The sequence below is a fragment of the Musca domestica genome, unplaced genomic scaffold, assembly GCF_030504385.1.
Source record: "Musca domestica strain aabys unplaced genomic scaffold, Musca_domestica.polishedcontigs.V.1.1 25, whole genome shotgun sequence".
In the NCBI taxonomy this organism is placed as follows: Eukaryota; Metazoa; Arthropoda; class Insecta; order Diptera; family Muscidae; genus Musca; species Musca domestica.
The window spans coordinates 3,717,891-3,740,580 of NW_026712277.1; the positions used below are offsets into that span (position 1 = coordinate 3,717,891).

General features: G+C 31.4%; 1 protein-coding gene across 2 annotated transcripts in view; it reads right to left on the minus strand.

Moving 5' to 3' along the window:
• The window catches only part of LOC101899127 (uncharacterized), a 324,327-nt gene that overhangs the window by 114,190 nt on the left and 187,447 nt on the right, over positions 1–22,690 (minus strand). For both annotated transcript variants that reach the window (XM_059123686.1, XM_059123685.1), the window contains exons 3-4: positions 17,669–19,479; positions 1,641–1,818 (exon numbers count right to left, since the gene is read on the minus strand). In XM_059123686.1, the coding sequence (XP_058979669.1) occupies positions 1,641–1,818; positions 17,669–19,479 (1,989 nt within the window). The remainder of the gene's footprint in view (positions 1–1,640; positions 1,819–17,668; positions 19,480–22,690) is intronic.

Here is a 22,690-nt window from a genome sequence, read left to right on the forward strand (position 1 = left end):
AATTAAAATTGTGGTCCTTGAAATTTCGTTCAAAAATCCACATTTTGGTCCTTAAAAATATATTTAAAAAAATTCACATAATAAGTCCAAGTTTTGGTCCTTTAAACCGCTTTCCGCTTGGTCCTTGAAATATCGTGTAAAATCTTCGTTTTATCCTTAAATATATAATTTTCAAATTTCCATATTTGGTCCTTAAACATATCTTTAAAAACATATTCTTGGAAAAATCCAATATTTTTCCGAGATATCTATCATTTAGAAGTCCCTGATTCTTGAAAGCATCCTTTTTGAAAATTCACGTTTGATGTTTGAAATATTGGCGAAAAATATCCTTGTTATTGTATTAGTCCTTTAAAAATATTCTCGGTAAAATAAACGTTTTGTTAATTTTTTTTAGTTCACATTTTGATCCGTAAACATTTCTATTAAACATCCAGATGGTATTACAAATATCCTTTAAAATATAAATTTGCTTACTGAAAAATGTCCTTTAAAAAATTAAAGATTTGACCCTTAAAATATCCTACAAAGAAATCTAGTTTTAATCTTTGAAATATGTTTTACAGTTCCATATTTGGTCTTTTGATCCTTACAGAAAATGATTTACGCCTCCAGGTTGAGTGGTCCATCATTCTTTTATGGTATTCTTTAAAAATCCGCCTTGGTCTTTTGGTCCTTTCGAAACTATCCCCTAGATATTTGACAGTCTTTCAGTCCTTCAATTTTCAAAACACCAACATCATCCTAGATCTTCGTCCTTGAACAAATTCTTTAAATATCTACATTTCTGGTCCTTTAACGATAGCCAATAAATCGACCATATTTGGTCCATGACCATGTTTCGGGTTATTTTGATCTTTGAAAATATATCCTTCAAAAAATCCAAGATTTGGGTCCTTCCGGTCCCCAAATATTATTCCTTTGATTTTTCTGCGAACAATTCTTAAACTTGGTGGTTCGACATCTATATTCTAAAAAAAATCATTTTAAGGACATTTCTCTTCCTACACCTCTACAACCGCCATATTGTCCTTCAGGTAATTAAATAACTCTCGAAAATAATTTTACCCCCACCCCACCCCCAATTTGCTTTAAACTTTTATAGTTTTATGACTTTTAATGTCCATGCTCTGCCTCCTCTCTGACGCTTTTGACGCTAAGCTCATCATCAATTTTCAACGTTAAGGCTATTTTAATACTCTCTGCAGAGAAGCAGATGAAGCAGCCAGTCGACTTAATAAAAATACCAACTAATAACCTTGCTTGATTACATGAACTTGAGGAAACTTACAGGAGCTGAATGATGGTGAGAGAGGGAGGGAGGTTGGTTTGGTTTTGGAAACTTGAAAAATCTCTTTTCTTACACTTGACATTGTGCTGTAATTTTTCATTCTTGAGTTTTTCACATTTAACATTGGTGACCCTATTTGAAATAACAATTTTTATGGCATACTTTTAGGAACGACATCAAAAGTTTAAGTACTCTAAACTTTAAGTAGACTTTGAGGACTTAATTAATTACCCAAAGAAACTCTTGACAGAAAATTATAAAAAAACATTTTGTTATAGAGAACATGTGTTGTGGTTGTTGTTATTTTTTTATCGTTGTCGTTGCTTTTGTTATTATTATTGCTACTTACCTAAAACCACCAATTTAACCGGTCTGGCATTCTCCGTATAGTGTCTGGTATTTTCAGCTTCACACTGCCACTTGCCATCATCCTCCAGCATGACATTGGTAATGGTTAGGGCACCATTTGCCTCCTTAATGAAACGATAATCTGTCACCCGGGTAGTGCGGTCCATCGCATGCACAACCTGTGTATGTATGTGTGTGTGGGAGTGAGTGAGAATATGGCAGCAGCAGCAGCAGCAGCAGCAGCAGAGTTAATGAACAAGACACAAATTAAAACATTATTTTTAAATAGTCGACAATTTTGTAAGTAATTATGTTAAACAATATTAAGCATTTGTGGCAGGCAGGAAGGTTGGCGACAGCTGTTCCAGGTGGAAATAAATGTTCATTAATGGGGGAGGCGGTGGTGGGATATGGAATTTAAAAGTTAAATTAGAGAAGCAAAATTTAACATAAGAGGGAGTTTATTAGGAGTCAGAAAATACATTTTTCAATAATATATCCTGGCTTAAGATATTATTTAAGGGTATTTTTAGATATATCCCAGAATATTTCTTACAAAAATTGTAAACTCCCCCTAGTCTTAGGATATTTTTATGTATAATTTCAAGGCCCTCCTGGGTTTAGGCTATTCCTATACAAATTTTTTAACCTATCCTTGGCTGGACCCTGAATCTTGTATTTATTACGACACTTTTGACCTTGAGATTTTTAGCGGATTTTTTACGTTTCTTAAGAAATTACCTATAATTCCCGACTACCTATAAAATCCCGAAAATATATAAAATATCCTCTTAAAAATTAACAAGTCCACGTTTCTTTACCCCTTAAAAATCTTTGATAAATATTTAAAAACTTAAATTTTATTTTTAAAAAAATATTTTAAAAAAATATTTTTCGAAGAACTATCTATAAACGTCGATTTTTTAAAAAATATTTTTCAAAGAACTATCCATAAACGTGGATTTTTTAAAAATATTTTTCAAAGGACTGTCTATAAATGAGGATTTTTTAAAATTATTTTTCAAAGGACTATCTAAAAACGTGGATTTTTCAAAAATTTTAAAAGGACTATCTATAGACGTGGATTTTTTTAAATTATTTTTCAAAGGTCTATCTATAAACGTGGATTTTTTAAAATTATTTTTCAAAGGACTATCTATAAATGTGGATTTTTTTAAAAATATTTTTCAAAGGACTATCTTTAAATGTGGATTTTTTAAAAATATTTTTCAAAGGACTATCTATAAACGTGGATTTTTTTAAAATATTTTTCAAAGGATTATCCATAGACGTGGATTTTTAAAAATATTTTTCAAAAAACTATCCATAAACGACGTGGATTTTTAAAAATATTTTTCAAAGCACTATTTATAAACGTGGATTTTTTAAAAATATTTTTTGAAGATTTTTTATAAACGTGGATTTTTTTAAAAAATATTTTTTTGACGACTCTCTATAAACGTGGATTTTTAAAAAATATTTTTTTGACGACTCTCTATAAACGTGGATTTTTAAAAACAATATTTTTTGAAGACTCTTTATAAACGTGGATTTTTTAAAAATATTTTCTGAAGGCTTCTTATAAACGCGGATTTTTTAAATATATTTTTTGAAGACTCTTTATAAACGTGGATTTTTTAAAAATATTTTCTGAAGACTTCTTATAAACGTGGATTTTTTAAAAATATTTTTCAAAGGATTTCTTGCCGAATAATTTTTCCCTAACCTTCTTTACATATTTCTCTTTTATTTTACATGTTTCTCTTGGATTTTATTCGCTGCCCTTCCACTACTGGAATTTTATCTATATCTCTCTCTTCCAAGGATATAAATGCATTTTTCCGAGTATCCTGAAAATGGCCAATAACTTTCGCATAAAATCCTTGCGAACTTAAATATTATTTGTTTTTTATGGTAGCTATAAAAGCAGGCCTTATCTTGGTCTCTAAAAATATTCTTCCAAATTTTAAAAATACTCATAAAAATTATACACCTCCAGAATATAATTCCAATAAATTTAGATCCATTAAATAGAGCCTCGGAAACAGCCTCACCAAAACTTCCTCGATATAGGAGACCCTCAAAAATATTAAAAAATATCCAAAATCAGAAATTTAAACAATTAAATTGAGAATAGATATTTGTCCTACAATTGCTCCCATCTCTCCCTTTGAAATTTCTCCTCAAAAATTTTCTTAGAATTTCCCACAACAATTTCATAAATCTTCCCATTTTCCTTAAGTGTATTATCATTCAATTTATTTTTATTACTGCTGCTGTTCTACTAATGTTCTCAAACACCTTTTAAGCAACATTCACATAACCGTACATAACTCTAACAAGCCTAAAGGCTTACAAAAATTTGCCATACATATTTATTGATATCTACATACATATGAAAATAACATTTTCTATGTCAATTTTCCATTGTTTTCCTTGTTAAATAATATTTACCTTTAATATTTTCCTCCTCCCATCTACCCTTTGCAAGGTAGATAATTCGTTTATTGCATTGTTCAATAACATGGCACATAACGTAACATAAATATTTATTTAACAATTTAACTTTAAGCTACTTAAAAATGACAAGTTGGGAGAATTTTCCAACAACAACAACAACACGATTGTCAATGTCGATGAAAATTCAACAACAAATTCAAATATGTGGATATGTGTGTGTGTGTGGGCTTGTGAAAAATTGTATCATTTGTATTGATGCAATTCGACAAGAGGATTCCAAGTAAATCTCTTATTATTAACCAGTTAGGAAAATTTTATAACAAAAGTTTTTATGTAACAAAATAATAACGAGTTTAAATTCGGGGGAGATATATTTCGGAAGGGTTATTCATGCAATAAAATATTGTTAAAAAATTTTTAGGGGACCATCGATGAGCGCGGATTTTTAAAAATATTTTTCAAAGGAATATCTATGAACGCAGATTTTTTAAAAAATATTTTTTTGAGGACTACCGATAAACGTGGATTTTTTAAAAATATTTCTTCAAGGACTACCGATAAACGTGGATTTTTTAAAAATATTTTTTTGAGGACTACCGATAAACATGGATTTTTTCAAAATATTTCTTCGAGGACTACCCATAGGATTTTTTAAAAATATTTTTTCGAGGACTACCGATAGGATTTTTTAAAAATATTTTTTCGAGGACTACCGATAAACGTGGATTTTTTAAAAATATATATTTTCAGAGACTCTCTATAAACGTGGATTTTTTAAAATTTTTTTTGGAGGACTACCTATAGACCTAGATTTTTTAAGAATATTTTTCAAAGGACTATCTTTAAACGTGGATTTTTTAAAAATATTTTTCAAAAGGCTACCCATAAAAGTGGATTTTTTAAAAATATTTTTTCGAGGACTACCGATAATCGTGGATTTTTTAAAAATATTTTTTCAAAGACTACCGATAAACGTGGATTTTTTAAAAATATTTTTTCGAGGACTACCCATAGGATTTTTTAAAAATATTTTTTCGAGAACTACCGATAAACGTGGATTTTTTAAAAATATTTTTTCGAGGACTACCGATAAACGTCGATTTTTTAAAAATATTTTTTGGAGGACTTTCTATTAACGTCGATTTTTTAAAAATATTTTTTGGAGGACTTTCTATTAACGTAGATTTAAGAAAAAAATTGGAGGACTACCTATAAACTTGGATTTGCTAAACAATATTTTTCAAAGGACTATCTTTACACGTGGATATTTTAAAAATAGTTTTCAAAGGACTATCTATAAACGTGGATTTTTAAAAAATATATTTTTGGAGGACTTTCTAAAGACGTGGATTTTTTACAAATATTTTTTAAGGACTTTCTAATTTTTTTATTAATGAATGGCTCACCGATGACCTGGGCCAGGGATCTGAGCTGTGTCTAGCTTATATTTAAATTATATGCCTTTTGTTGTTGCAACAATTGTAACAAACAAAAATGCAATATAATTTACATAAATACTCATACAGTCACACTCACACACACAGATGCATGGCGTGTAATCATTATCATATAAATATATGGGTGTGTGAGCGAAAGAGTGATTTTCTGCTTATGTTATTTTGTTTACACCATAAATAATATGATGTTATAGAGAGGTATTAAAAATATAACAATAATAACAACAACAACAGCACACCAAAAAAGGCCAGGAAACTGAAACAGTTAAAGGCAACATTGGTTGGTGTCATTTGATGTTGCCAAAAGTTGTAGCTCTCTGTGTGTGTATCCTGGTGTTTCAGTTGTTTATCCCTGTTGTTGATGTTGTTGCTGTTATTGTTGCCTCTGGTCAAATGTTTTGTTGTCCAATTGCCATAATTTCTGAAGCGTATTATTGCGGTTATTACTTACTATTTATGGTATTTTAATACTGCCATTTAACATATATTTATATATGCAGGCGCATATACGAGTATGGTCAGAATTACAATGGCCAAACTAGGCAAACGCCACACCTGATGTCTGGCAGCTGTTTGGGCTGCCAAATGAAATGCCTTCTCCACCAAACTCCCCTGACAAAAGCCTTTTGTTATGGGCATTATTATTGTTATTATTTTTATGATAATAACATTAATACCCGGTGGTCCTTAATACCTGACCTGGTCAACTGCTTTTGTGGGTGTTTGTTCGTCGTCGTTTGACCATAATTTATTTCAAGGTAAATCGGGTGTTTAAATTTTCAATTCTATTTTAAATACTGGTGCATTTGGTTTCTTTGGTGAAATTTATTTTCACCAACAGCTTTAGAGAGCTTAATCTTATTGTTGCTCGTTTTTTAGGGCATGACATTAAACTGATTTTCGCTTAGCCCAGGTACCCTTCAATCCCCCCTTCACCCTTAGTGTGCTCGACCATGTCATATAAAGGCAAGGTTGCACCGAGACTATCTTTGTGACACTCATGCAACTCAGAGAAGTGTGTGTATGTGTGGGTGGCAATTGTTTTCTTTGCCTGACTCAGCAAATGCTTGGAAAATAGTAAAATTACCAATGCAGAGAGGGGTGTCGGGCATAAGAAAACTCATAACAAGATAAGTTTGCAGCAGCTCCAATGCAAACCATCTCTTCTGGTCCATGCATTCATTCATTCCCTCGTTCATTTGGTAATAGTTCACACATGCTTTTATGGCTGTCATAAAAAAATAACATTTAAGTTCAGATGGATTTTATGCGAAAGTTATGGACCATTTTCAGGATACTCAGAAAAAATGCATTTATGTCCTTTGGAGAGTGGGAGAAAAAAATTAAAATGGAGTAAGGGCAGTAAAATTCATTTATATGGAACGCAAATATCTAGGGAAGGTTAGGGAGGAGTTACTCAGGAAGCTACCATTTAACAAAAAATCCAGTTTATGGATAATCCTTCGAAAATTATTTTTTAAAGAAAACCCACTTTTATATAAAATCTATTTTTAAAATAAAAATACTTATATTTTCAAAAATATTTAAAAAAAATAATTTTTAAAGATAATGCTTCGAAAAATATTTTTAAAAAATCCACGTTTTTAGATGGTCCATAGATAAATATCATTAAAATGTCAACATTTATAGATGATCTCTCAAAAAATATTTTTTAAAAATCCACGCTTTTAGATAGACCTCCAGCTTGATAGATGGTCTTTTCAAAAATATTCTTAAAAAATCCACATCTATGGATGGTCATTTTAGAAATATTTTAAAGAAAAATTCACGTTTACAGATAGTCCACAAAAATAATTTTTAAAAATAGATAGTCTCTTGAAAAAAATTAAAAATCCATAGTTATAAATAGTACTTTGAAATAAATTTAAAAACTACACGTTTATGAATAGTCCTCTAAAAATATTTTTTTTTTAAATCCACGTTTATGAATAGTCCTCTAAAAAATATATATTTTTTAAATCCACGTTTATGAATAGTAATCTAAAAAATATTTTTTTAAAAATCCACGTTTATGAATAGACCTCTAAAAAATATTTTTTTTTTAAATCCACGTTTATGAATAGTCCTCTAAAAAATATTTTTTTTAAAAATCCACGTATATGAATAGTCCTCAAAAAAATATTTTTAAAAAATCCAAGTTTATAAATATTCCTCTAAAAAATATTTTCAAAAAATCCACGTTTATGAATAGTCCTCTAAAAAATATTTTCAAAAAATCCACGTTTATGAATAGTCATCTAAAAAATATATATTTTTTTAAATCCACGATTACTAATAGTCCTCTAAAAAATATTTTTTAAAAATCCACGTATATGAATTGTCCTCTAAAAAATATTTTTTAAAAATCCACGTATATGAATAGTCCTCTAAAAAATATTTTTTAAAAATCCACGTTTATAAATAGCCTTCTAAATTTTTTTTAAAAAATCCACGTTTATAAATAGTGTTCTAAAAAATATTTTTTTTTTAAATCCACGTTTATAAATAGTGTTCTAAAAAATATTTTTTAAAAATCCACGTTTATAAATAGCCTTCTAAATTTTTTTTTAAAAATCCACGTTTATAAATAGTGTTCTAAAAAATATTTTTTTTTTAAATCCACGTTTATAAATAGTGTTCTAAAAAATATTTTTTTTTAAATCCACGTTTATAAATAGTGTTCTAAAAAATATATTTTTTTTTTTTAAATCCACGTTTATAAATATTCTTTTAAAAAATATTTTTTTAAAAATCCACGTTTATAAATAGTCTTCTAAAAAATATTTTTTAAAAATCCACGTTTAGAAATAGTCCTCTAAAAATATTTTTTAAAAATCCACGTTTATAAATAGTCTTCTAAAAAATATTTTTTAAAAATCCACGTTTATAAATAGTCATCTTAAAAAATATGTTTACAAAATCCAAGTTTATAGATAGTTCTCTAAAAACAGACTTTTAAAAATCCACGTCTATTGATAGGCCTATAAAAAATATTTTTAAAAAATCCACAATTATAGATAGTCCTTTGAAAAAATATTTTTAAAAAATCCGCTTTTAAAGATAGAACCTTAAAAATACTCCACGGCTTAAGGAAGTGTTTTGAAAAATATTTTTAAAAAGCAGGTTTATAGAAAGTCCTTTGAAAATAATTTCAAAAAATCCACATTTATAGATAGTCCTTTGAAAAATATTTTTAAAAAATGCACGTTCATAGATAGTCCTCTAAAAAATATTTTTAAAAAATTCACGTTTATAGATAGTCCTTTGAAAAATATTTAAAAAAAAATCACGTTCATAGATAGCAGTCTAAAAAATATTTTTAAAAAATTCAAGTTCAAAGATAGCCCTCTGAAAAATATTTTTAAAAAATCAAAGTTTCTTGATAAACTCTCAAAAATAATTAAAACATGTGTTTTGATAAACCCTCAAAAATAATTCTCAATCATTTTATAGATAGTTTTTTAAAAAAAATATTTTTAAAAATCCACGATTGTAAAATAGTAATTTTTTCAAAAATCCACGTTTATAGTCAATTCCTCAAAAACAATTTTTTAAAAATCTACGTTAATAATACGCCCTTAAAAATAGTTTTAAAAAACTTCCTCGTTTATATATAGTTACATTTTTTGACAAACCTCTGAAATAATTTTTAAAAAATTTACGTTTTTTATAAACCCTCCAAAAATATTAAAAAAGCCGAGTTAATAAAAAATAATTTTTTAATAATCTCTCGAAAAAAACTCTCATTGACCCACAATTTCAAATTATTTATTTCCTCTGGATTTTTGAAAAATACACATTTACTGATTGTCACTCATTAGATTTAATATATTTTTTTATTTCTTGAAATCATTGACCCACAATTTCAAAATATTTTCTTCGACTCATTCTGCAATACCCCTCAAAAGCCATAAATTGTTTTCCCAAAAATGCCATTACTTTTTGAATCCAAGTCATGTTAACTCCATAAAAATAATAATAATAACACATATTTTCTATTATCCCCCAGGAGCAATTGCATGAAATGAGTTTTATTGTTGCAACATCATAACTTCAATTTAAAATTTTTGCTTTTTTCGAGTTTCGTTTCCTTAACGAATTTTCCAGGGCAATAGTGAAAAACAAGCACTCATATCATATCCCAAGGAGGAAATCCAACAAATAATTTTTGACTTTAACTCTCATATTGCACTACGGACACTAACAACACACACACACACACTTTTACTCTTTGCAATGTATTTTATTATGCAATGGATAATTGCAATTTATTTCTCTTTGTTTTTTTTTTTTTAGTGAAAACAATTCCGAACAGTTATTGACTTGAGTAACACTTTTGAGGAGTGCAAAAAAAAGTTTGTACGGAATATAGAAATAATGGAAATAGAAAAATGAAATTCGTTTGACTGAAGGCTCTCTGGGGAGTTGAGTTGAGAAACGGTTGAGATAAGAGAATGACATGGATTTGTTAAAGAATATTTTTATGGAATTAGAAAATTGTTTATTTTTTACACCTCGACTTACTAAAATAGTCCTTTAAAGAAACAATTCAAAAATCTACGTTTATAAAAAACTGTTTTGAAAAATATATAATTGAAACAACGTTAGAATATATTCACAAAAAAAAAAAATAAATAAATAAATAAATAAATAAATAAAAAAATGTCCAAAAAATATTTTTTAAATAAAAAAAAACATACGTTTAGATAGTCCTATAAAAATTAATTATTGATTTAAGTTGTTTAATCCTCAACCATAGAAAAAATTTACTATTGACAATTTTCTATGGATAAATCATACTGTCAATAATTTTTCTATAGAAAAATCGTACTTTCGATAATTTTTCTATGGAAAAATCTCACCATCGATAATTTTTCTTTGGAAAAATCTCACCATCGATAATTTTTCTGTGGAAAAATATTACAATCGATAATTTTTCTGTAGAAAAATATTACTATCGATAATTTTTCTATAGGAAAATATAACTATCGATAATTTTTCTATAGAAAAATCTCATTATCGATAATTTTTCTATAGAAAAAGCTCATTATCGATAATTTTTCTATAGAAAAATCTGACTATCGATAATATTTCTATAGAAAAATATTACTATTGATAATTTTTCTATAGAAAATTCTTACTATAAATAATTTTTCTATAGAAAATTATTACTATCGATAATTTTTCTAAAGAAAAATCCTGCTATCGATAATTTTTCTATAGAAAAAACGTACTATCGATAATTTTTCTATAGAAAAATCGTACTATCGATAATTTTTCTATAGAAAAATCTGACTATCGATAATTTTTCTATAGAAAAATTTGCCTATCGATAATTTTTCTATAGAAAAATCTGACTATCGATAATATTTCTATAGAAAAATATTACTATTGATAATTTTTCTATAGAAAATTCTTACTATAAATAATTTTTCTATAGAAAATTATTACTATCGATAATTTTTCTAAAGAAAAATCCTGCTATCGATAATTTTTCTATAGAAAAAACGTACTATCGATAATTTTTTTATAGAAAAATCGTACTATCTATAATTTTTCTATAGAAAACTATTACTATCGATGGTTTTTCTATAGAAGTATATTACTATCGATGGTTTTTCTATAGAAATATATTACTATCGATAAGTTTTCTATAGAAAAATATCGCTATCGATAATTTTTCTATAGAAAAATATTACTATCGATAATTGTTCTATAGCAAAATATTACTATCGATAATTGTTCTATAGCAAAATATTACTATCGATAATTGTTCTATAGCAAAATATTACTATCGATAATTGTTCTATAGCAAAATATTACTATCGATAATTTTTCTATAGAAAAATGTTACTATCGATAATTTTTCTATAGAAAATTGTTACTGTCGATAATTTTTCTATAGAAAAATGTTACTATCGATAATTTTTCTATAGAAAAATGTTACTATCGATAATTTTTCTAAAGAAATATGTTACTATCGATAATTTTTTCTAGAGAAAAATTACTATCGATAATTTTTCTATAGAAAAAAATTACTATCGATAATTGTTTATAGAAAAATTACTATCGATAATTTTTCTATAGAAAAATATTACTATCGATAATTTTTCTATAGAAAAATATTACTATCGATAATTTTTCTATGGAAAAATCCGACTATCGATAATTTTTCTATGGAAAAATCCGACTATCGATAATTTTTCTATGGAAAAATATTACTATCGATAATTTTTCTATAGAAAAATATAGAAAAATATTACCATAATTTTTCTATAGGAAACTCCGGCTATCGATAATTTTTCTATAGAAAACCCCGGCTATCGATAATTTTTCTATAGAAAAATCGATAATTTTTTTATCAATAATTTTTCTATAGAAAAATCCGGCTATTAATATTTTTTTTATTGAAAAATAGTTTTTTATATAGAAAAATATTACTATCGATATTTTCTTCTACAGAAAAATATTACTATCGATAATTTTTCTATAGAAAAATATTACTATCGAAAAATTTTCTATAGAAAAATCTCACTATCGATAATGTTTCTATAGAAAACTATTACTATCGATAATTTTTCTATAGAAAAATATTACTATCGATAATTCTTCTATAGAAAAATATTACTATCGATAATTTTCTATAGAAAAATATTACTATCGATAATTCTTCTATAGAAAAATATTACTATCGATAATTTTCTATAGAAAAATATTACCATCGATAATTTTTCTATAGAAAACTGTTACTACCGATAATTTTTCTATAGTAAACTATTACTATCGATAATTTTTCTATAGAAAACTATTACTGTCGATAATTTTTCTATAGAAAAAAATTACTATCAATATCGGCTATCGATAATTTTTCTATAGAAAAATCCGGCTATCGATAATTTTTCCATTGAAAAATCACACTATCGATAATTTCTCTATAGAAAAATCCCACTATCGATAAATTTTCTATAGAAAAATCTTGCTACCGATAATTTTTCTAAGGAAAAATCTCTCTCTTTCGACAATTTTTCTAGGGAAAAATCCCATTATCGATCATTTTTTCGCACAGCTCCGATATAACGGTACCTCCCTATATCCGATATTTTGACGACATTATTCACCGTTTATTTCAAGTTTCGAATTTGAATTTGGTAATGAATTATGACAAACAATGCCTATGTAGGTCCACGTCGTACAGACACCAATATAACGGCTATATTCGGTATTTTTAAAATTTTAACAGAATTTTTTAAGGATTTTATTTCCAAATTCGTTCCAAATGGTGGAGGGTATTCAAAGTTCGGCACGGCCGAACTTTCTGCTTTTTAACTTGTTTTATCTCACCCTGTATAGTCTCTTCGAAAAAATATTTTTAAAAAAAGGCCACATTAAATCCACAAATCTTAATAAAAAATAAATATTTTTATGGATATTCATATTTTAATTAAAAAAAAAATTGAAAGCTTTAAAATTTTGATATTTGAAGAAATATTTTTCAAATTTTTTTTGAAAATGTTTTTTTTTTTTGGATTTCCAAAAATCTGGATAGAAAATAAGTATTTTCCAATACGTATTTTTTTAAGGTGACTTTTTTCCTTTATGGCGGACACTTTTCTAGCTTCCAAAAACTCCCATGCAATCTTTTTCACTCTTTCTATGTTCTTTTGGTTTGTTTTAATTTAAAAATATTTCCAAATCCCCACGAACTTCGCAGCTCTTTTTTTTTTTTTTTTGTTTCGTTGCCTTCACAGAAAAAAGTTCAACAAGAAATGTCTTTAAACAAAAGTAATCCAAATCACGATTTTTTGGCTCCCAGTCCCCTCCCTCCCTCCCTTCTCACTACTTCCTTACTAACTTTGTGTAAAACTATTTCATTTTATTACAATGTGGTCTACAAGGCACCACTAGTAGCAAAAACCAGAACCAACAGCAGCATCGTCATCGGCATTGGCATCAGTATCGACCTGACCAGCCAAGACATTGACAACATCTTGGTTATGGTATTCCTGAGGTCGTCTTTCATGCCATCACGCCAGATGACTTTTAAGTCAGTCAGCCTCGAACAGCTGCATTGGAGTTTTTTTCTTCACGACTTTTCGATGTCTTGGCTGCATCTTTGGGGGTAGTTGTGGTAGTGGTTGTGCTGCTGCCGATGGTGTTGGTTAAGATGCCTTAAAAATGTCGAATATAAACAAAACAAACCGAAATTGTAACAACATCTTTTATTGTGCCTGGGAAGAGCGAAAACAAAAAAAAAAAAAAAAAAAAAAAAAAAACACAACAAGCCTTGGCCGCCGTCAGTCGTGCCTGAAGTTGTTAAAACCAACAGCCAAATAAGAAACTTTAACAACCAGTGGAGGCCAAAATGGAAAACAACAGCGGCAGCATCATCACCAAGGCAGCAAACATTTTATTTGCCAGAAGTCCTTGCAATTGTTGTGCAGTAAAAATAAAATAACAACAAAAACAGCCAGAACTTTCTTTGCTCACTCCACACACACTCAGAGATTGCTTGTAAATTTCTTTTTTACTACTAATTGCATTTGCAGCACGTGTACAAAAGCCAAAAAGTAGGCAACAAAACTTTACTTAACGGCTTGCCTTGTTACTCTTCACTTCCTCTCGCTCTCTCTCCCTCTCATTCGCTCACACTCTCTTTATACTCAACTAGACATGGTTGCTGTTAGCGTTGGTAGTGTCCTTCCACCAAACGGCATAACTTTGCCCAGAACTACATATTGTACCCATTATAGTTGTGGAAAATAGCAACAACAGTAATAACAACAACACCATGTCCCAAAATAAAAACTACTACAACAACAATTACATCAATGACAAAATGTGCAATTACAACTCAATAACTTTTATGCTGTTTTTTTGTCATTGTTTGCTTAAAGTTTGATAGCCAGCTAAGAGCCAGGATGAAATATATTTAAAAGGTTAGACAACATAATGAAGTGGAAAAGAAGAGAGAGGTGTGGATATGAGAGAGAGAGAGAAGGGGTAGGAGAAGGGTTCAGATGATATTCTTTAGATGGAAGTCCACCCAAAGATAATTTCTGCCTCCGGCGCTTGGTTACTTAGCCCTGCTAGACTTTTTCAAGGTCTGCCCTGTAAAGGCTTATTCTGAAAATATGACCTAATAAAGGTATTCTCCATAGAGAAAATTTTATAAAGAAATGCCTTGCCTGGGTAGAAGATCTCTTGACGAAAATTTCTAAAAAAAGGTAAGGAAGGAAGAGTAGAAGATCTCTTGACGAAAATTTCTAAAAAAAAGTTAAGGAAGAAATATCCTATAAAACTTTTTTGAAATGTAGTCCTTTTAAAGTCTACTTTGAAAGCAAGGCCCTCACGAAATCTTTCCTGAAGAGAAAATATTCATCTGAGAAATAGACTTGTGTTTTTTTATAGAGAATGTCTCCTAATTTTTTTCTCAAAAGAAAAAAACTTCCAAAAAAGGTCTAAAGATTTTCTCTGTAAAATCTGCAGATCTTCTACGGTAAGAAAGTCCTCAATGGCCTTTCTGAAGAGAGAGAGAGGGCAGAGAAGAAATTTTTCGGAGCGCAAACCTCCCATAGAACTTCTTTGAAATAAGACTTTCTAAAGACTGGAATGGGAAAGAAGACCCTACCGAGAACTTTTCTGAAGAAAAAGCATTCATCGGAAAATGAGATATCATAAATATGTTTTTGTAGAGAAGACCTCTTAAAATTTTTCTTTTTATGGAAAAGCTTCCAAGGATTTTCTCCTCAAAGAAAGTCGTAGTCCTTTTAAAGTCTAATGTGAAAGTAAGACCCTCCCGAGGACTTTACTTAAGAAAATATATTCATCTGAAGAATAGACTATGTCAAGGTATTTTTTATAGAGAATATCTCCTAGAAGGATCTCTCCCCTCAAGAGAGAAAAACTTCTAAGGATATTCTCTGCAAAGAAAGAAAGAAAATTAGGTCACCTACGGAAAGAAGGTCCGTAATGGTCTTTCAGATGAAAGATTAGATAAGGAGTTTCCCGGAGCGAAGACCTCATATAAAACTTCTTTGAAAAGAAGAACTTCTAAAGTCTGGAAGGAAAAGAAGAGAGTCGCCTGAAGATCTTCTGTGGAGAGAGAAGTAGGTCTTCTACGGAAAAAAGGTATTTAATGGTCTTTCAAAAGAAAGATTAGATAAGGAGTTTCCCGGAACGCAGACTTCCCATAGAACTTCTTTGAAAAGAAGAACTTCTAAAGTCTGAAATGGAAGAGAAGACCCTTCCGAGAAATTTTCTGAAGAAAAAGCATTCATCGGAAAATGAGACATCACATATATATGTTTTTGTAGAGAAGACCTCTTAAAATTTTTCTTTTTGTGGAAAAGCTTCCAAGGAATTTCTCCTCAAAGAAAGTCGTAGTCCTTCTAAGGTCTAATTTGAAAGCAAGACCCTCCCGAGGCATTTCCTAAAGAGAAGATATTCATCTGAAGAATATACTACGTAAAGGTATTTTTTATAGAGAATATATCCTAAATTAATCTCTCTCCTCAAGAGAGGAAAACTTCTAAGGAATGTTCTCTGCAAAGAAAGTGGTGTGAAGAATTTCTGTGGAGAGAAAATCAGGTCACCTACGGAAAGAAGGTCCGTAATGGTATTTCTAAAGAAAGATTAGATAAAGAGTTTCCCGGAGCGTAGACCTCATATAAAACTTCTTTGAAGGAAAGAAGACCTTCCAAAGTCTGATATGGAAAAGAAGAAAGTCGTCTGAAGATCTTCTGTGGAGAGATCGGCAGGTCTTCTGTGGAAAGAAGGTGTTTAATGGTCTTTCAGAGGAAAGAGTTTCCCGGAGCGCAGACCTCCGATAAAACTTCCTTGGAAATAAGAGCTTTTAAAGCCTGAAATGGAAAAGAAGACCCTTCCGAAAAGTTTTCTGAAGAAAAACCATTCATCTGAAAATGAGACTTCATAAATGTGTTTTTGTAGAGAAGACCTCTTAAAATGTTTCTTCGTATGGAAAAGCTTCTGGGAATTTTCTCCTTAAAGAAAGTCGTCTAGGGATTTTCTCTAGAAAAGCCAACCGATTTTCTACAGAAATTAGGTTCTTAATAGCCTTTCTGACGAAAGAGTAGTGAAGGAAGAGAATAAACATATCCATCTGAAAATGAGACTTCGAAAAGGTTTTTTTAGAAAAGACCTCCCAAATATGTTTCTTTAGAGTGAAAAACTTCGAAGGATCTTCTCTGTAAAGAAAGTTGTGGAGGTCTTCCAGAGATAAAAGTTCCATAATGGCCTTCCCGAAGCTTAGACCGCTTATAAAACTTTTTTTTTTCAAAAGAGTACTTTCTAAAGTCTAGTTGGTAAATAAGTCGCTACTGAGGTATTTCCGGGCGAAAAAACATTCTTCTGAAAAAGAAACTTCGAAACGGTGTGATTCTTGGTTAGACAAGTTCTACTAATATTTTGGTTTAAAGACAAAAAACTCCTAAGGATCTTCTCTGCAAAGAAAGATCTTCTCTGGAGAGATCAGCACGTGTTCTATGGACAGAAGGTTCATAATGGTCTTGCCTGAAAAGAAAACCTTCTGGAGATCTCCGGTTGAAATTTTCCTGCAGGTCTTCAAAGGGCGGATCATTCGGATAGCAAAGTTTTCTTATTTTATATCCTCTGCGTTTGATACGGCCAATTCGTGCCTCATCGAAATAATGGTTTTGGACCAAATCCGTTTCAGGACATTTGGAGTCGATCTACCTATGTCCGCCCGTCTCTTTGTCTGTCTGTCTGGCTGGTTGGTGGGCACGACAACTTTCAAAGGATATATCCAATTCGGTCCAAATTTAGTGCGTCGTAATATTATTATCAAACTTAGATCGAGTTCGGAAATGTGTAGTATCGGTCCACTCCTTCTGGTACCTTCCCCACATTAGGTCGAAATTTTCAAAAAAAAAAAAAAATATATATTTTTCTGCACAGAAAGACAAAGAATAATCCGATTTTGCTTCAACTTTTGAGATCAGACAATTTCTTCTGGTACCTCCCCCACATAGGGTTCAATATTTTCCAATTCAATTCTCTGCTTCTGCAACCACAAATGCTTCTTGAAAATTAAAAAAAAAAATAATGAAAATATTAAAATTTCTCTCCCACTCACCTGGCCATTTTTATACCACATGCTGGAGGCAATGTCCAAATCGACCTCACACATTAGACGTATTTCCGAATGCTGTTCAGCATAGACGACCGACATTTCTTCCGCGTCATAGGGATTTGGCAAGATGGGTCTCAGCGGCAGAATTCTTGGCTCCTCGTCGTGAGGATAATCTTCTGGCCCGCCAATTACTCCCATTTGAGCATATTCATGCTGGCGTTCGGCAGCACCCTCATATTCCTCCACTTCATCGATTATGACCATGGCCTCCTTGGGAGTGTTCAATACCTCCACAGGGACACGAACATTGGTGTGAGAACGTTTGATTTTCATGGCCACCGTTGAGGGTAGCATCGAATGGGTGGGCGCCACAATGGAAAGCGAGGAGGTGGGACCACTCACCAGAGATTGGTTGAGATATGAGTTTTGAGAGTTTTGTGGTGTAAAAGGCTGGGAGGTTGCCTCTAAATCCATGCTGGTCGTGGAGAAGGAGGTATAGTCCTCTGTCAGGGCCAAAGTGCTTTCATGGTGATCTTCCTCCGCACTTTGTTTGCTCTCAACTTCTTCGGTTTCTCTGCGGGTTCGTTTGGAGCTTTCTCTTTCTCTTTCGATTTTTTCTTCACCTTCCTCCTCCTCCTCCTCCTCTCGCTGCTCATTTTGGCCATCTTTAAAGCTTTTCGTTTGATAACTATCCCTATGTTGTTGTTGTTGTTGCCACATATTCGCTCTATGTTGGCTTTCCCTATTGTGTGTCTTCTTAACTTCTTTGTGTTGCAGCCGATGGGCCACATGGATTCTTTGGTGCTCGGTTTTAGTTAAAGCTTTTAAGCTTGTTTTGGCAGGAGTTTGTTTGTTTTTGTTTTTGTTTTGTGAATTCGAATAAACGTTGCGCTCATTCTTTAAAGGCAATTGGGATGGTTGTTTGTGAAGGCTTCTGGGATCCTCCGAGGAGGCTGTGGAAGAAGCGGAAATCTTTTTGGTTAAAGACGGCGAAGAAGACGACGACGAAGAGGAAGAATAGAATGAGTTGTTGGGAACAGATGAAGACAAGGGAGAAGAGAAGGAGGAGGAGGAGATGGAGGGGTGAGTGGCAGCGGTTTGATCATCCAGCTGATAAAGTCCTCGCTGGTGGTGATGATGAGCTGGTTTTAGAGAAGTTCTAGCTTTAGTTTGAGAATTATTGGTAGAGTGTTGTTGTTTTTGTTTCTGTTTTTGTAGTTGTTGTTGTTTATGATTTTCAGTTTCCTTTTGTTGTAGTTGTTGTTGTTGTTGCTTTGGTTTACAATTTTTGGCACATTTTTCTTTATTATTTACAAAATGCTCACTGAAGTTATCCTCATCTTCAGTTTCGCCATCCTCCGGCTCATCTTCATCCTCGCCATCCTCCTCCTCCGCCTCCGCCTCATCCTCCATATCACTTTGCTGCTGTCCTTGCTCTCTCAATAGTTTTTGTTGTTTTTCCTGCTGCTGATAATAGAAATCTTTATGGAGTTTTAATTGTTGCAATTTATTGTCATCTAGGATGGGATGCTGGATGTCTTCGTCTTCCTGCAGCTGCTCCTCTTCGTCGCTGTCTAAAAATGGCCGGTGTTTGTTGTTGTTGTTGTGGTGGCTCTGCATCAGGTGGTTGTAATCTTCGTTGACTGTGGCATGTTTTCGGCTCCATTGTCGCGCTGTGGCTGCCGGAACTGAGGTCGATGTCAAGGAATTGGAGGCTTCTCCAATTTCTTTGGCAACGGTGGGTCTGTGTGGTTGTTGTGGCTGCTGCTGGTGAAGCTGTGGCTTGATATTTTGTTGCTGGGTATAGGAAATACCTGGAAAAAAAGAGAAAAAAAAAAATAAATTTTAAATAAATTGGAAATCAAAGGTTGAAAAAAATTCAATTCCCGGACGATTTTCAAATTTTAAAAAAAAACTCTGAATACAAATATTCCTCATATTTTACCGAAAAAAAATCCTTAGGTCCCCGAGGAAAGTTTTTTCTATAGAAAAAAATTCCTCAGGCCACTGCGGCAAGTTTTTTCTATAGAAAAAAAATCCTCTGGTAACTGAGGCAAGTTTTTTCTATAGAAAAAAATTCCTCAGGTCCCTGAGGACAATTTTTTCTATAGAAAAAAATTCCTCAGGTCCCTGAGGACAATTTTTTCTATAGAAAAAAAATCCTCAGGTCACTGAGGCAAGTTTTTTCTATAGATAAAAAATCCTCAGGTCACTGAGGCAAGTTTTTTCTATAGAAAAAAATTCCTCAGGTCCCTGAGGACACTTTTTTCTACAGAAAAAAATTCCTTAGGTCACTGAGGCAAATTTTTCTATAGAAAAAAAAATCCTCAAGTCACCGAGGCAAGTTTTTTCTATAGAAAAAAATTCCTCAGGCCACTGAGGATACTTTTTTCTATAGAAAAAAATCCTCAGGCCACTGAGGATACTTTTTTCTATAGAAAAAAATCCTCAGGCCACTGAGGCAAGTTTTTTCTATAGAAAAAAATTCCTTAGGTCACTGAGGCAAGTTTTTTCTATAGAAAAAAATTCCTCAGGTCACTGAGGCAAGTTTTTTCTATAGAAAAAAATTCCTCAGGTCACTGAGGCAAGTTTTTTCTATAGAAAAAATTCATCAGGCCACTGAGGCAAGTTTTTTCTATAAAAAAATTCCTCTGGCCACTGAGGCAAGGTTTTTCTATAGAAAAAAATCCTCAGGTCTTTGAGGACTCTTGGGTCCCTGATGACACTTTTCCCAAGTAAATTTTGGTTTTCACCCCGTTTGGCCCATATAACGTATAATTGTTGACATCACTCATACGCACTCACGTTTTATCTTAGTTTGCTCGAATTAACTGAAATTTCTTTGAAAAATTTTAATTTAAGTCTCTTCCTTTGAAATCCCTTGGCAACTTAAATATGACCTTCATTTTTATTTTCGTCATAATCTTTTGAGGAGGGAAAATGTTTTTCTTTATTTGATATTATTGTTATGATTATAGACATTTATATTGATTGGCTTGATGCATCATTGAAAATCTAGTGAAACGTGGGCTAAAATAACATGAAAATATATCAGCCTTAAAAAATAGAAGAAGAAATGGGAAATATTGAAGGTAAACAGCATAGGCCTTCATTTGGCTCAACTCTCCCTTCCCAGAGGTGAGAAATAATCAATACATCGAAATAAATTACAAAATAACAGCTCAAATCAAGTGTGTTTTTGGGTGTGAGGGCCATAGACGTAAATATTTTCAAGGCAAAAAAAATAAAATAAATAAAATCAAATAAATTATCGGAGAAACAAACCAAACAAGAAATGGTTTGAGAATAATAACAAAATAAACACAGACGCATGGGGAATATGGGACAGCATCCCCTTTCCCTTGCTGCTGTCGGAAAAAAGCAGGCTGTTGCCAACCTATGTCAAAACAAAAGGAAAAACAGAGCCCTTATTATTTATACCCAAGGGCGGAAATCTAAGAATTAACTACCCGAAAAGCCTTGGCATTTTCCAAAAAAAGTACAAAAACATAAATACAAATAAACATGAATCAAATTTAATGGCTTTTGTTTGGACAGTTACCTGTTCGAAAATCCACACAAAGGGAAATGGTGGTGGAGGAGGTGAAGACCACTTTAACATTTGGTCTTTAAAAAGGATAAATGAGATTTTCGTTATTAAATATTCCCTTGAAATGAAAATAAACCTTTCCAAAGGCTGTGCGACTTAAATACTTATTGTAAATCAACTGGTGGTGGTGGTGTCTCATCACACTCTTTGGCTTTCCTAATACACCTACTCATCACTGCTTATCTTGGGGTTTTGTTTCCAACAAGTCTTCCTGTCAGGCGCTGCCTTCGAAATGATAAAGTGCTAAGCAAAAAGGCTTAAGCTGATTATAAATACGCCTGCCAATTGTTGAATTCGCAATGTCTTTGCAAAATAGACAGACACACGCACAAAGTGCAAAGAATGTGCGGAAAAGAGCTGAGGGAAGAATGAGGTCAAAATCCAAAGGATATATGTGAGAAAAATCACATTAATCTGTTTCCTTATAACATATTGAAAGGGAATGTCGTGGATTGAAAGTCAACAATAAAAAACGAATTTTAAGGCCAAGAAAGATAGCTTGAAAACTACAAATAAATTAATAAAGCTATATGGCGTATAAGTACTGACAATAATCATACGCCACCGGTTATAATTAATTAATTCTCTGGCATATTTTCTGAGGAATTTTTTTCTATAGAAAAAAGTGTCCTCAGGGCCCTGAGGAATTTTTTTCTATAGAAAAAAGTGTCCTCAGGGCCCTGAGGAATTTTTTTCTATAGAAAAAAGTGTCCTCAGGGACCTGAGGAATTTTTTTCTATAGAAAAAAATTCCTCAGAAAATATGCCAGAGAATTAATTAATTATAACCGGTGGCGTATGATTATTGTCAGTACTTATACTTGCCTCAGTGGCCTGAGGAATTTTTTTCTATAGAAAAAACTTGCCTCAGTGGCCTGAGGAATTTTTTTCTATAGAAAAAACTTGCCTCAGTGGCCTGAGGAATTTTTTTCTATAGAAAAAACTTGCCTCAGTGGCCTGAGGAATTTTTTTCTATAGAAAAAACTTGCCTCAGTGGCCTGAGGAATTTTTTTCTATAGAAAAAACTTGCCTCAGTGGCCTGAGGAATTTTTTTCTATAGAAAAAACTTGCCTCAGTGTCCTGAGGAATTTTTTTCTATAGAAAAAACTTGCCTCAATGGGCTGAGGAATTTTTTTCTATAGAAAAAACTTGCCTCAGTGGCCTGAGGAATTTTTTTCTATAGAAAAACTTGCCTCAATGGGCTGAGGAATTTTTTTCTATAGAAAAAACTTGCCTCAGTGGACTGAGGATTTTTTTTCTATTGAAAAAACTTGCCTCAGTGGACTGAGGAATTTTTTTCTATTGAAAAAACTTGCCTCAGTGGACTGAGGAATTTTTTTCTATAGAAAAAAGTGTCCTCAGTGGCCGGAGGAATTTTTTTCTATAGAAAAAACTTGCCTCAGTGGCCGGAGGAAT